The sequence below is a fragment of the Pyricularia grisea genome, assembly GCF_004355905.1.
Source record: "Pyricularia grisea strain NI907 chromosome Unknown Pyricularia_grisea_NI907_Scaffold_2, whole genome shotgun sequence".
Lineage (NCBI taxonomy): Eukaryota > Fungi > Ascomycota > Sordariomycetes > Magnaporthales > Pyriculariaceae > Pyricularia > Pyricularia grisea.
Window position 1 is genome coordinate 2,662,084 of NW_022156717.1, and position 14,140 is coordinate 2,676,223.

Consider the following 14,140-nt stretch of genomic DNA (forward strand, 5'->3'; position numbering starts at 1 on the left):
TACCGTCTCAAGCCGTCTTATTCTTACCAACCATCCAGACCGTCATTTTTATGACATCTAATAAAGTAAAAAGCTTCAGAGTGAACTCTGCTGCGTCATACGGTGGGAGGGTAAATAGAGATGAGCTACTTGGGTACCTATCTTGCTACCTTAGGTAGTACCTAACTTAATAAATTCTTCGTACGTGGATATTACCAAACCGATCGTCGAGCTCTGGTGGTCGTGTCGCGCGCTGCCACCCCGCTGTCTTGGGATGATGATTCAATTGCTAACAGCATCATCCTTACCAGGGGGGAGCTTCTTGGGTCATAAACTATACCACGCATGTCGTGCGTAGTACTAGGTAAAGCAATTCGTTCGCAAGCGGCTTGTCCTCGAAGTAAAAAAGAGATACAGGGATCAGCGGTTGGTGTGGGTACAATATGGAGCAATTTCATGTTTTTCCTTAATTTACTACTCTGTACAGTATTATTTCACGGAGTAAGCTCTCGATTTCTGTACGTACCACTAATACGCCCTGTGTGTTCCGGATCCCTCCACACAAATGGATCCCACGGTGACCTCGTGCCAAGAGCATACCCTAGCTAGGCTGGGGAAGTTAATGGATGCTTCGGCGTTCGATGAGGCAGCTGCCCAGAACCAAAGCACGGTTACTGGTGGGGGTGTGCACAGAAGGAAAGAGGAGGTGATGATGGACCGGGGCCTTGACTGGCTTGTCATTCCTAAACTAGCAGTAAACTGGCACCAGCAGGGAAAAACAAAAGAGGAAACAAGTACCACTGAATGGAATAAAAAAAGAATAAAAAAAATAACAAACCAAAACAAGTACCTTGCCTACCTACAGTATTAAATCAAGTTACTTTCCAACTTAATGCATCTGTACCCGTATGTAGGTACATAACCTGTCTGTCTGCCTACCTGCCTGTCTCGGAGTCCCGCCGAAACTTCTCTTCTGCCTCTCTTTGTTTCCGATGCCACCTCATCCTGACACTCGGCCATCTGACTGACTCCCACAGGTTTTCTATTCTGCCCTGTGCCCTTCGGACGGACGGTTTTGAATGCGTGCGGCAAGCAACTCTCTTTTTATTTTTTCGGGCTCTCAACAGAAAATAAGAGATTAAAAAAATAACCCCAAAGACGGAAGAAAAAGCTGGGGTTTGCCTCTTTGGTCATCTCGAAGTACCTCTCAAGTTGAGTTGAGGTCTATGCTTTTTGGCGCTTGTGATGGCCACGAGTCCAAAGACGTCGCCTCTTACACGCACGACTCGCCGCAAGACATACCCAGCGGCTCGAGAGCAAGATACAGCTGCTGTTCGTCAAACCTTAAAAAAATCTACAGAAGGCTTACTGCGCCAGCAATCCTAGAAAGCAGAGACGGCGGTCGGTCTGGTCCGAACGGCGCGTCGTGTTTGCCACACACACATACACATCACGCATCCACGCCACACACAGACGGAAACTTGGCGAATTTAGCTACCGATAGCTGCTCCCTCCTGAGACGACTAGCTGCCAAACAAAAGTCAACAAACGGGAACAACATTACATGGGAGGATCTTTATTTGTGCTTCCCAAGCAACGACAAGAGCTGTGGGTTGGAGGAATAGGGACAAGTGGATTGGGGAAACATTGGCGAGATTCGAATCCTTTACGAACGATAGCTGGGTGGATTATAACCCTGGCTCTTGCGATAACAAACAAAAAACAAACATACCAACCACGCACACAGCGCATCCCATTATGAGCGGGAGCGACAGCGACGGCGAGGCTTCGCCGGTATCCAGGCCTTCTTCGGTCGAACGACAAGATTCACCCTCCATTGCCGCCGCCACCACCTCTGCTGAATCACCCAAGACGACGACAACGACGACCAAGGCGACGGCGACATCTCCACCACCTAAGAAGCGCAAAGAGTCGACGTCAGCCGGCACTGATGCGGACAGCGGGGAACCGGCGACCAAGATCACAAAACGACGAGCGGCACGCGCCTGCGTGAGCTGCAGGGCGCGCAAGGTACGATGCGACGTGGTGGAGGGTGCTCCATGTGGGAATTGCCGTTGGGACAATGTGGCTTGCATTCTTTCAGAAAGTCGCCGGCGAAAGTGAGTTTTTACTTTTTCTTTTTATCCTTTTATCCCTATTTTTTTTTTCTTTTTTTTTTCTTTTTTTGCCATGGCGTTGTGCTTCTTATTTTGTTCGATTCACCATGTTGGAATTGTTTGCCGAACATGGGCTTTGTCTCCGTCCGCTTCCGTTGGACCGAACAATGCACAAATACTCTTGAGGCCGTTTTTAGCAGCCCTCTGCATCTCCTGCATCCCAACGCTCTCTCTCTCTCTCTTTTTTTTTTTTTTTTTTTTTTTTTTTTTTTTTTTTTTTTTTTTTTTTTTTTTTTTTTTTTTTTTTACGGCTCAATTGAGTTTTGCGCTTAGTTGCGCAATGGAACATACACATTCCCAACAAGCACATGCCAGGGGGAAAAAAAGCAATGGGAATAGCAGTCAGAATTGCCCGATGCGGCTTCTTCTTGAGACAGGGCTGGTCATTTGATCACGCAGAATTGAACAACCAATAAACTAACACGCCGCAAACCAGGAAAAACATCTTCGCGGGCGGCACCCTTGGCGCAGGCCAATTAGGAACGTCGGTCACCACCGATACTCTGCGAGCCAAGACAGCGACGGGAAATGCACCCATCAGCCTCTCGAGCGCGGATTTGCGGAGACCAAGCGAGGATTCCGTGTCAATTGCTGCATCTCTGGGTAATGGCGGAATGGAAAACCACGACGGCGCTGGCGCCGCAATAGGCCACGCGAATGGTACTGGACTCTTGGATCAATCGCCCCTGGATGGCCACGGACATGTTCCTCATCTAATTTGTGAGTACGAAGACACGAACTTGTTTGGTCAGTCTTGGTATGGCTTGGCAACGTTTTACCCCAAATGCTACCTACCCCAACCCCCCCAAAAAATACTACCAAACCCACCTCCCATGTCCACCCCCTCACGGTCAATTCGTTTCGTTTCGTTCCGCCCGTTCACATGTCAAGTTGACGACCGAGCACGTGGGCCCCCATCAATCAAATCCTATCACGACCTGCCAGTAAGCATGCAAAGCAAGCGACCAATGTTTCTAACCCAAGCCCATTCGGGATTATTTGCTTAAAGATCAGCAACGGGCGAATTACCGAACCGAGAACTCGAGCGAATTGCTTTCCAAGCTGGGCGACAGCTTGAATAACCAGCGACTTCTTTGGCCCGACCCTCCATTAAACCCAGATAATCTCTTTGGTGACGTCCGGACGGCTCAGTTTCTCAGCTCCCTTGAAGAACCCGACCTTTCGATATTCTCGCAGCTTCCTGCCTTCGTCAAGCCGCTACCCGCCAAGCTTGCCTCTGAAGATGTCAAGTATCTGCACGCCAAGGGCGCCCTTGCCCTTCCCGATCTCAGCTTGCAGAATGCGCTCCTCCAGTCATATGTGGAATACGTCCACCCTTATATGCCGCTGATAGATATACACGACTTTCTCAATGCCATTCACTCGCGGGATGGCCTGTGTGGGCAGATAAGCTTGTTTCTCTATCATGCAGTCATGTTTGCAGCAACTGCCTTTGTCGATATCAAGCATCTGCGGGACGCCGGGTATCCAACTAGGAAGGCGGCACGAAAGTTTTACTTTAGCAAAACTAGGGTGAGCATATCCCAGTGACAGATTGACACAAAGAGCCCCAAATAACTAACTGATTGTGGCGGCGGTGGTAAGCTTCTGTACGACTTTGACTACGAATCAGATAGGCTGGTCCTGGTACAGGCTCTTCTTCTCATGACCTACTGGTACGAAACACCTGACGACCAGAAGGATACGTGGCACTGGATGGGCGTCGCCATTTCATTGGCCCACACTATTGGGCTTCACCGCAACCCGGGTAGCACAAACATGGCTCCCCGTAAGCAGAGGTTATGGAAGCGGATATGGTGGTCATGCTTCATGCGGGACAGGCTCGTGGCGCTCGGCATGCGGAGGCCGACACGGATCAAGGCCGAAGACTTTGATGTGCCGATGCTAACCGAGGCCGACTTCGAAGTCGAGGCCTTGTCGGACGAGAACCAGCTTTTGCCGGCCGAGTGCACGGTTGTTCGCGACCTCAGGATGCAGAAGGAACTTGCGGAACTATGCATCCAGAAGGCGAAGCTTTGCGTCTTGATCAGTGGAATGCTGAAGGCGCAATACTCTGTCCTCATTCGAGATGCCACAAAGCCGGACAACACAACCAACAGCACGATGATGCTGTTTCCCAACAAGACCCTTGAGAACATTGACAGCATCAATGTGGTTGATTTAGAGCTCAAGTCTTGGCTCGAGAATCTTCCCCCGGCCGCGCAGTATCGCCCGCTCACGACGATGGATATTCAGCACGGACGATCGACGGTTGCAGTACAGAGGAATCTTCTGCATATGGTCTACTACACCACTGTCTCGGCTCTCCACCGCCCGCAATTCTTACCTGCATCGCCGTTTCAAGTCCCGACGACCTCGCGCCAGGTACAGGATATGTCACGCATGCGCGTGCGCGAAAGCGCCGCTCGCATCACACACATGGCCACCGAGCTCCATGGCCTACGCCTGGAACGCTTCCTGCCGACGACGGGTGTAACTGTTATCCTGCCCGCCATGATTATCCATCTACTGGAAATGAAAAACCCCGTGGTGGAAGTACGCGAGAAAGCCACAAAGGGCTTCCGCCAGTGTCTACAGGTCATGGAGAAACTGAGGGACATATATTCGGCTGCCGATTTTGCCACCGTATTTCTAGATGCTGCTCTTCGCAAGGCAGCAATTGACTTGAACACGCAGCCAAGCGCCGCAGGTCCTACTGACACGTTGGGGAGTGCCGCGGCACAGAGGCAGCTGCAGATGCACAAATTGCAGATGTTGCAACGGCAGAGCCAGTACGGCCAGAAGGTTAGCCTGAGAACCAAGCCGACGACGATAGCGCCTGCCATCAACCTCGCTGGCGCTGCTTCGCTCAGGCGAGAGATGGGAGGCGGCGGCGACGAGCTCTCCACCCCGCCTCCCGAGAACGCGCCCTACTTGAACCAGCTCGAGATGGGACTTTTCCACGGCGAACGATCTTACGCCGAAACCCAGCAGAACGGTAACAGTGATCTTGCGGGTGACTTGCGCAAGACCGGACCCCTTGGAACTATGGGTGCGAGTGACATTGACCCGGCTGCTCTAGCGCGCGTGGTCACTTGCGCGGGTCAATCGCCACCGCATACCGAGAGGGACTTGGACTCGGGTGTCGGTCTCACGCCGTCGGCGAGCGTTGGCTCATCGTCCAGTGGTGTTGATGGCTACGACATGATGGACGTGGTGGACTTTGGCACGGGCCAGGATGAGTTCGACTGGAACGCGATGACGGGCACCAATCTTGACTTTGATCAGTGGCTTCAATTTCCCGCTGATGGTGCCGGCGGAGCCGGTGGTGACGATGACAAAGGTGGTGGAGAGAAGATTGGCGGTCTGCCAAATGACGACGGTCACGACACGATCATGTTTGACGGTCACATGAGTGGGAACAATGCACATCAAGTAGCTGTATCATCTTGATGATGACCCAAGGCGAACTACGACATGCTGGACTGAATTTACGCATATTGGTCTTTGGAGTTTGGTTTTTCTTTTCACGGGTTGGTTGGCATGGGAATGGGTGGCTATTTTCCTTGGGAACAAAAAAAGTATACGCAGGCCACGTCGTTTCATTATACAGTTTCGATGTCACAACTTATGATACCTGGGTACTATTTTGTTCAGATTCCCAAGCCTTGTTTTGCTCTGTTGATTTTCTTGGGGGAGAAAAAATAGGGATTAGTATATCCCTTGCATATACCCACCGCCAGGTGCAGTTTTTTGTACACAGTATTTCTGTACAAGCTTTAAGTTTATAGAACTTGGCTTTGTTTTTGTTTTTATTTTTGGCTATAGAGTGGCCTTAGGGGCTAACGGTTGTCTATTCTTTTTTTATTAGCCAACACCGGACGATGTTGTTGACGGTTCTATTTAGACCTTTTTCTGCTTATGTCTGGTATCGTCTAAATGTACCTGCCTGGTCTGAATGATGTCCGTGCTTCATGTTTGCCTAGATGTGGCCGGTACTAAAGTTCATCTAGGCAAGTATGTTAACCGATCTTTTATTAAGCGTTCAATTTACCAGGGTGGTTAATAGCTGAAAATTTTAAAGGTCGTTTATCACCAAAGTGGTTGTGATGTCACATCGGGGCCAATTCGGCGGCGCGTCGTCCATCTCGAGCGGCGCGTTGGTTTGGCGCGTCAATGGGGCAACTGTATCTCTACTACGGCACTCTCCATGCCAACGAGGCGGGAGGGGCGTTACAAAGGGAGGGGGTGGAAAATGCCGAACAAAGACACTTTCAGCATCGTTTCATTTCGTCAAACAAGCAAAGACTCCAGCCAAGGCGGGGAAGGGAGATGTTTGCGGGCGAAATGTCTCATCACTGTTCAGAGACCAGGCAAAAAAAAAAAAAAAAAACAAGCCCGCCACCAAAACCACGAGCCATAAATGTAGTAAAGATGGCTTGGGATGGTTGGGGCCATGTCAAGGACCAATTAAAGGTCTTTGCTCTCACGCATTTTTTGCAGTTGTTCTACCCGCGCCACCCCATCTCATCTTTGCTTTGCTTCTTGACGGAGAACGGCATCTGTGCGCGTACATGTGCACGTCAACTGCACATATCGACATGGATGTGGAGATCTGGATTTTGCTGGGTTTCTGTGGAGATGCAAGTTCTTTTGGGGGGGGTTTCCCTCTCTCTCTCTCTCTTTCTTGGAGGTTTCTTTTGTTGATACGACACTGGAATTTTTGTGATGATTTAAGCCTGTTTCGAGTAGCTAAAATAATCTAACAGACTTTTAGTAAATCACGCGGTCCAGCCACTTCCTAGATCGAAATAGAAATAACGCTTGGTGGCAGGCCACATGTGCCTGCCGTTCAAGCTTGCGTGGTATGCCGGGCACTTTTGGTCAAAGAAGAACATGACTATTCGTTTCCTGACTGGTCCTTGTTTGTTCGGGATCCACTTACACATCCCTGCCCGTTGCTATTGGGCGAGGGTTCAAATTTATCCCATGGCCCCAAGTCGCATGAACGATGGCTTTCTCCAGCCCGGGTTGGGTTTTCGTTTCGTTTCTTGATCGTTCATGCTCCTTTGGAGACAAGAGGCATTGATTGCGGGCGCGTAGATCGGTGCGCGGCTCAGCAAACAAACAGCATCACCACCTTCCTTCTTTTTATTTCATTTTCTGTGTCATTTTTCACTTCTTTTGTTTCTTTTTGTTCCTGCTATTCGTTTCTTTTCCTTTCTGTCAATGTTTCAGCCAAAACTAACCAACCAACCTATCGTCACTCATTAAACAACAAATTCAACAAAACACATATCCTACCTAACCAACGTATCAACCAAAAACCACCATCACTTGAACAATCCGGCAAACAAAGGCCTGCCAATTATGGCTCCCCATGGATCTCACTACCGCGCCTAGGCTAGTTGGGTCCTTTGTCTCTGTAGCTGCAGAACACCGCACGAGCCCATTTTCGCGCAGAAAGGCGGTGCGCGGCCGAGACACACGTCACTTTTTTTGGGGGGAAAAGAATTTCATCAGGTTCCAGTAGCCACTTCACTTTGGACAACAGGCAGTGAGCTCCCCTCCGCGAAGCTCGCCGACAATCTAAAGAGGAGGGGAGGAAGGTGCGGTTGAAACACGCTGGTTCTACAAAAGATCTCGGACAACGCAAAAATTGTGGTTACCTAGTGCGCGCGAGCCGTCCCCGAATTCTTTCAGAGCCTTCCTATTTTTTCTTTACTTCTCAAAGCGTCCCCCGCCACCGAATACCGACGTCAGCCTCGCCCTCCATCCTCTTTTTTTTTGCATTACGCGACTCCGAGCTCGCTGGATCCCTCTTTTTTTGTCCGAAGCAGCGCTTTGTGAAGAAAAAAGAAAGGTTCCCCGCGGACAACAAAGAGCTCCGGCCCGCCTAAATACCTTACCTCTTCAAACTCAACGTCGCTACGTTTTTGCTTGCGATACACGACGTTCGTTTGCTTCGATCTCCAACTTCTAACAACGCCTGTTACTTGCAAACAACAAACCATCGAGTCCTGGGCATACATCAGATAGACTTCCCCTCGTCTGACGCCAAAGACGGGACTCATCCCATCGTCAAGATGGGTGAAGCTCACCTCTTTCATCAGCCAACGGGGCGCTTGCTGGGCTCGAGTCGGCACCATGCATCGAGCTCAATATCATCCATCGGACAGCGCGCTACCGACGACCTGCTCTCCTCCATGACCCCTTCGACTGCCCTGGACGCATTCCGTAACCCCACTGGTGCCCTCAAGAAATGCCTTGACTCAGCTACAGCCACAGAGCAGGCATTTGCCTTGGGAGCTGCCATTGCCTCCAAGAACATATACGACTGGTTGACTGAGCTGTCGGAATGGACCTGGCCAACTGACAAAGATGGTTCTTCGGGTTTCGATTCTACGGCATCCAGGGGGCGGCAAAAACGCGACTCACACCATGACGATGTCGCGGAGGAGTCGAGGGCTGATGAGAAGGATGGCATCGTAGGGCACAAGGCGTGGCTGGGATGCTTACAGACCAGTGAGGTTCTGCACTACGAGCAGCGCCTTGCTTCAATACAAGCCGAGCTGGACGATATGGATATTGAAGGGATCAAGCGGCATGTGCTTTACAACCACATTCTGCCCTTGTCGAGGCCAGGCACGCCCATGTCTGCCAGGTCCGCAGCCTCAACAGGATCAACAGCCTCTTTCTACAACAAAATGGATGACATAACCGCTCTCGTCACTGCTACAGTAGTACAAACACTTCCAAACCTTTCGCGCCTAGTACGACTTATGAGCAGTTGGCGTGTCCGGCTTCTCGTCTTGCGGAGGGTCCCGATGACACTGAAGCTCCTAGATGATGCGGAGATTGCACTGAGATCAGGATGGAACGTGATCGATGCCGACATAAACAAAAAATCGAGTTCGACTGCCACTGTGGAAGATGAAGCTGCTATCCCGCAACGTTCGACGTTGCTCCGGCATGACTTTGAGGTCATGAAATCTGTGCTTGGCCAAAAGACGGCACAGGCTGGTAGCGCAATCGATTTTATGCTGGACCAGTTGGATGGCCGGCCAGAGACCGTACCCTCCGAATGGATTGATCGTATGGATGGTCTTGAAAAGGGGTATGGTGACTGGATAGCCGTCTGCGAGAAGATGATGGCGGATGCAGAACTGGCCAAGACTATTCGGCCCAGGCCATCAATTCAAGCACTCGACCAAACTCCAGAAGCAACTGCAAAGAGGCCAACAAGTTCGGCGTCTACCATGACCACCCTGATCACGAGCCATGAGCAGACCGAAACCCCACCACTGCCCAAGGCTCAGTCAAGAAATAACCGTGTAGCCGAAATCAGCCCTCCCAGCTCACCACCCTCGATGAGTCGACACGAGCGTGCCAGATCTACGTCCTTTACCGAGATACCTCCACTATTGGAGGAAGACGAGAGTATTCTGGAAGGAACACCGCCTAAATCACCCCTCGAACCATCCTTGCTCGAGGACTCCGAGCCGGAGACACCACAACAGCTTCCTCATATCAGGCCAGATCACGCTGACGAGCTCCAGCAGAAGATCAGTTCGATCCTAGGCTCGATTCCGGCTAAGATCCACCTGTCGTCACAGCCCAATCCTATTAACCACCTCAACCCACCGGATTTGCAGCTGCCACATCTGAACACCAAATCATCAAGGCACTTTGACCGCAGTTCCACGCCGAGAAGTCAGTCAAGGAGTCAGTCTGCAATGTCGGCGAGATCCTCAAGAGCCGGAACCCCTGCTTTCCTATTGGCGCCAGCGTTTGCCAGAACGACCAGATCTCGTTTGCAGCGGGACATCCAAGTCTATCATCTATCGCGTGAGTCTACTGGCGAGCCACCGATCAAGCTTTTCATCAGACTGGTCGGCGAGAACGGGGATCGATGTATGGTGAGGGTTGGAGGTGGGTGGGCAGATCTTGGAGAGTATCTAAAGGAGTATGCCATTCACCATGGCAGGCGATCAAAGGGTAGTAGCGCAAGCAAGGTTGAGGTGAAGGACATCCCAACCTCTAGCCCTGGAAACCGGCCAGCCTCGGCACTAGACTCACCCATAACGCCTCTGCATGTCCGTAAGACGCGACGCAGCTTCGGCGGCATGGAGGACAGTGCCTCGTCGGCGCGACAGGCCTTCCAACCCAAAACACCGCTTTCCGTTCTCTCTGTAGACTCGACCGCCCACGCCGATAACCAATCCCACCAAATTACACCCCCTTCGGAATCGTCGACAAGATCAAGATCCTCATCTCGCCTTAGCTGGGCCGAAGAAGACAGCCTGCTCGGCATGTCAGGCCCAACTGGAAAGCAGATCGAGCTTGATGCGGAGAGGAAGGAATGGATCGAGAACGTAAAGGAGAAGGTGCGCATTGCTAGCGGCGAGCGCAGACTTCCTCCTACGAGCGGCGGATCCCCGGGTGAGAATTTCTTTGGCGAGATCAACAAGGTCGGAGGTACCAAGCGGCTCTTCAGGAGGGGTAACCAATAGAAGTTGAACCTGCCAAGAGCTTGACCGAGTACCTCGCTTCATGATTTTCGACACGTCTTGGGCTGAGTTCGTTGCGGAACTGTCGGTTACACCGAGTATAAAGCATTACACTATATGAGCATTGGAAGGAGTTTCTTTTTTAGGTCTTTGCCTTTTTATTTGTTTATTTTCTTTGCATTTTATTTTAATACCTGGTTGTCGGCGTCAATGTAGCAGATACCGCCATCTGGCCAACGGCGAGATGTGCCTCGTTTTTTTTTTTTTTTTTTTTTTTTTTTTTTTTTTTTCTTTTTTTTTTTCCATTGTCTTTTGCCACGGCACTGGCGCGGAACGGCACATATACCTTGGAGGATCACGCTATACCCATACTTTGGTCGGTGTCTTGGTTTGTTATTTCATTTTAACTCTTTTTCCATCCCTGCACGGAGGTCTTTTGTGCTGGATAGGGGTCAACTGCGTGTGTAATCTAGCGACGCGCATCAAATATCAATAAAAATTTGCCATGACCAGCATGCCATGGAATCGTGGCAGTGCCGTAGTCCGTGGAGTGTAGTGATGTCATGCACGTGTTATTTTCTTCCTTTGAATAGACCACTACTTTTTTGAATAACCCGTAAACCACCAATGATATTGCAGAAAAGTGAATGCAAATAGGAAAGATACGCTCGGTTGCTCCAAAAGAACCCAGACAAGTCCCACCACCTTGTCGCGGTAACTTAGCGTTAAAGCAACCTCCTGGCTGATAAGAGGAACAGGCTTTGGCAGACCATCCAGCCGAGTCCGCCCTAACCTCTATCGCTGCTGCCCGGTATAAGCCCCGTTGAGCTTGTGCCTTTCATCATCCGAATCAGAGCCAGTTCATGCTCTGCCCCCGAAAACGTTGTCCAGATCTCTCTTTGTAAATGGATAAACCACCAGATTGCTCGCTGCATGCTCTAGTAGAAAATCCTCGCCATTATCTTCAGGGAAAACCAACCGTAAGGCTTTGAGGCCATTTGATAACTTCAGCACGCAGCTTTCAGTAACTTCGCTTGGTGATGCCCTCTCTTCATATATTTGGTTTGGGTGAGACGCGATGTTGCCGATTAGTAGTGCTGCTTGTCCAATTTTCCGCAAATGCTCGGGAAGTTTGACGGCTTTACGGCCATTCCAAATCAGCTCTTTCCACTCCATACTTGGCCAGAAGTACTTCTGAATCAGGGGATGCACATACATACATACAGTGTTTGAGTTTAAGCTGGTGGGTTGCGGGAGGAAAAACTCAAATTGTATTTTTCCTCTCTAAAACCAAAGCTGGGGAAGAAAACCATCTCAGAGCGGCTTCACCTGATGCATTTTTAACGTTGATCCAAGGTGTGTCTCCAGGAAAGTTAAAATTCAGCCAGACGAGCATTTAAAGTCAAATTATAAGTCCATTTTATATTCACTATCAAGATAAACAAAAGCTGAAACATATGAGAGATTATAACAGAATACCAAAAGAGTATATGACAGGCGAGTATGAGGGTATAAACACAAACAGAACCCGCAGGATGAAAAGAGACCATTAACACCAAGCAATGACGCATCGGACAGCCCCGACTAAGCCTTGAGATAGGCCGGCACCCTATCCGTTGTCAGGTTGCGGCTCTTGGCAAACCCTACCATTATCGACGGAAGCTTCCACTTGCCCATCTGACCCGTGCCGCGCTTGCTGCCAAGACTCACTGCGAACATGACGCCCCCGTTCGGTTTGTACTCCTCAGACAGACTCCGGCCCGATACGAGCCTCGCCTCCAGTTCCTTGATAAGGTACGCAACCTGGGCGTCTAGATGCGCGGCCGACGACGATTGGAGGTTCGAGACGTCACCCACGACGTAGACGTCGTCGTGGCCCTCGGCCCGCAGCTTGAGATTAGTCTTGACCCGCCTGCTCTGGTCGAGAAGGTGTGCGGGCATAAATTCCGTGTTGGGCTCCATGCCAAACGTCGGGAGGTAGACGTCGGCGTGGATCGTCTGGGTCGTGTTTTGCGAACTGCTCGTGATCTCGAGCGTCTTGCCGCCGGTGCTGCTGTCGTCCTTGACGCTCGTTACCCGGCTCGAGGTGATGAAGTTGACGCCGAGTTTCTTCAGTTCGGTGACGATCAGGGCGCGAATGTCGCTGCGTACGTCAGAGGTCAGGGGTAGGTCGTCCTTGACGATGAGAGTGATCTCTTTTCGTCCCTTGTAGGTCTGACCCAGCTCACCCGCAACCTCGACACCAGTCATACCGCCTCCGACAACGACGATGGACTTGGCGTTGTCGATGTCTTTGCCGATGTCTCGCATCTTGGTTTTTGTGGTTTCGATATCCTGCACAATCTTCCAGGGCATGCTCTCCTTGGCCGAGCTGCCAGTGGCGACGACGACAATGTCGTACGAGATTGTCCTCTCGGAAGCCTGGCCACCTTCCTTCCCACTGAGCGTCACCAAGACGTTCTTTGTTTCCGGGTTGAGGGTTGTGGCCTTGCCGACCACAAACTCAAACTGAGACGAGCTGAACTGTGCAAAGGCTGGTGCGATGGGGTAAAAGAGCTTCTCCTCAGGCATCAGATTGCCCGGAAGAACCCCCCGGACGGAGGCGAGGTTCCAGAAGACGTGCGTGTTGGGACCGACGAGTATCACTTTGAGCCCTCCGGGAACTTTTGGTGCCACCTGCGTGAGGAGCTTTTGAGCGGCTGGAACTCCGGCCATGGCGGCGCCGAGCACAACCACTGTCTTTGGCTGGGACATTTTAGGCGGTACAAGTTTTGAAAGCGTTGACAGGCAAAACTAAGTGCAATTTTGTTGTTTCTGTTTGATTGAGGTCAAAAAGCTGTTGAGACTGACTATAAGGGGCTGGAGGAAGCTTGATAATAATGTATGTTGTGATGATGAACGACCACTGAACCGACCAAATATTTTGTAGCCGTCCATTCTCTGCATTCTTATACCCTTCAAAGAGATCATAAACACGACTTTGAATCATTGTGATTACAAATAGGCGCGCCGTCTGCAAGACCGTTCGGTTCTTCTATTGACTTTGGCTGTCAACGGACCCCTGAGTTTGAGGCCGAAGTTATCAGTTGAGCTGCCGCGCGGGTTACGAAAGCGGTTTAGCGTGCGCGCGCGCGCTGTCAACTGTGGACCATTGACTTTTCGTTTCTTCTTTCGGCAATTCGGACACAACCGTTATACCGGGCCGTCACGATTGATTGAGAAAGAAGGGCAGGCAGGCAAAGACCAAAAATACCTTATGATTTGTCACTAGAAATGTCTTTGTTTCTTTGTGACTGACAAATTTTTCTGCATTACGCCAACATGGGTATTTAGGTAGGTAGGTACCTAGGTAGGTATCCATCACGACTGGCCAAGTTGATTTTACTGATTTACTGGTTCTGCTTTCCCTTGCGAGCCTTTGCCTTGTTGGCCTTTTGCTGATCAACTTCCTGCTTGATGATGTTGTGCAGATCC

General features: G+C 50.6%; 3 protein-coding genes across 3 annotated transcripts; 2 read left to right on the top strand and 1 right to left on the bottom strand.

The window, feature by feature from the left end:
- The first annotated feature begins 818 nt into the window (after positions 1-818).
- On the top strand, positions 819-6,303 carry PgNI_03364 (uncharacterized protein). The gene is made up of 4 exons (XM_031123419.1): positions 819-2,099; positions 2,593-2,876; positions 3,166-3,689; positions 3,762-6,303. Exons 1-4 carry the CDS (start codon positions 1,738-1,740, stop codon positions 5,607-5,609), a joined length of 3,018 nt encoding a protein of 1,005 aa, XP_030985047.1. The 5' UTR covers positions 819-1,737; the 3' UTR covers positions 5,610-6,303.
- A 1,939-nt stretch (positions 6,304-8,242) lies between these two features.
- Positions 8,243-10,669, top strand: PgNI_03365 (uncharacterized protein; the record flags this gene model as incomplete). The annotated part of the gene is made up of 1 exon (XM_031123420.1): positions 8,243-10,669. One exon carries the CDS (start codon positions 8,243-8,245, stop codon positions 10,667-10,669), a length of 2,427 nt encoding a protein of 808 aa, XP_030985046.1.
- Positions 10,670-12,250: 1,581 nt separating this feature from the next.
- PgNI_03366 (uncharacterized protein) lies at positions 12,251-13,978 on the bottom strand (the record flags this gene model as incomplete). The annotated part of the gene is made up of 3 exons (XM_031123421.1): positions 12,251-13,459; positions 13,517-13,571; positions 13,965-13,978. 3 exons carry the CDS (start codon positions 13,976-13,978, stop codon positions 12,251-12,253), a joined length of 1,278 nt encoding a protein of 425 aa, XP_030985045.1.
- Between the last annotated feature and the right edge of the window lie 162 nt (positions 13,979-14,140).

Excerpts from the sequence above, each read along its gene's own strand:
- PgNI_03364 (XM_031123419.1), top strand. The coding sequence starts at position 1,738 with ATGAGCGGGAGCGACAGCGACGGCGAGGCTTCGCCGGTATCCAGGCCT. Across the intron at positions 2,877-3,165 it reads ACATGTTCCTCATCTAATTT|ATCAGCAACGGGCGAATTAC; the intron begins GTGAGTACGAAG and ends ATTTGCTTAAAG. Across the intron at positions 3,690-3,761 it reads TTTACTTTAGCAAAACTAGG|CTTCTGTACGACTTTGACTA; the intron begins GTGAGCATATCC and ends GGCGGTGGTAAG.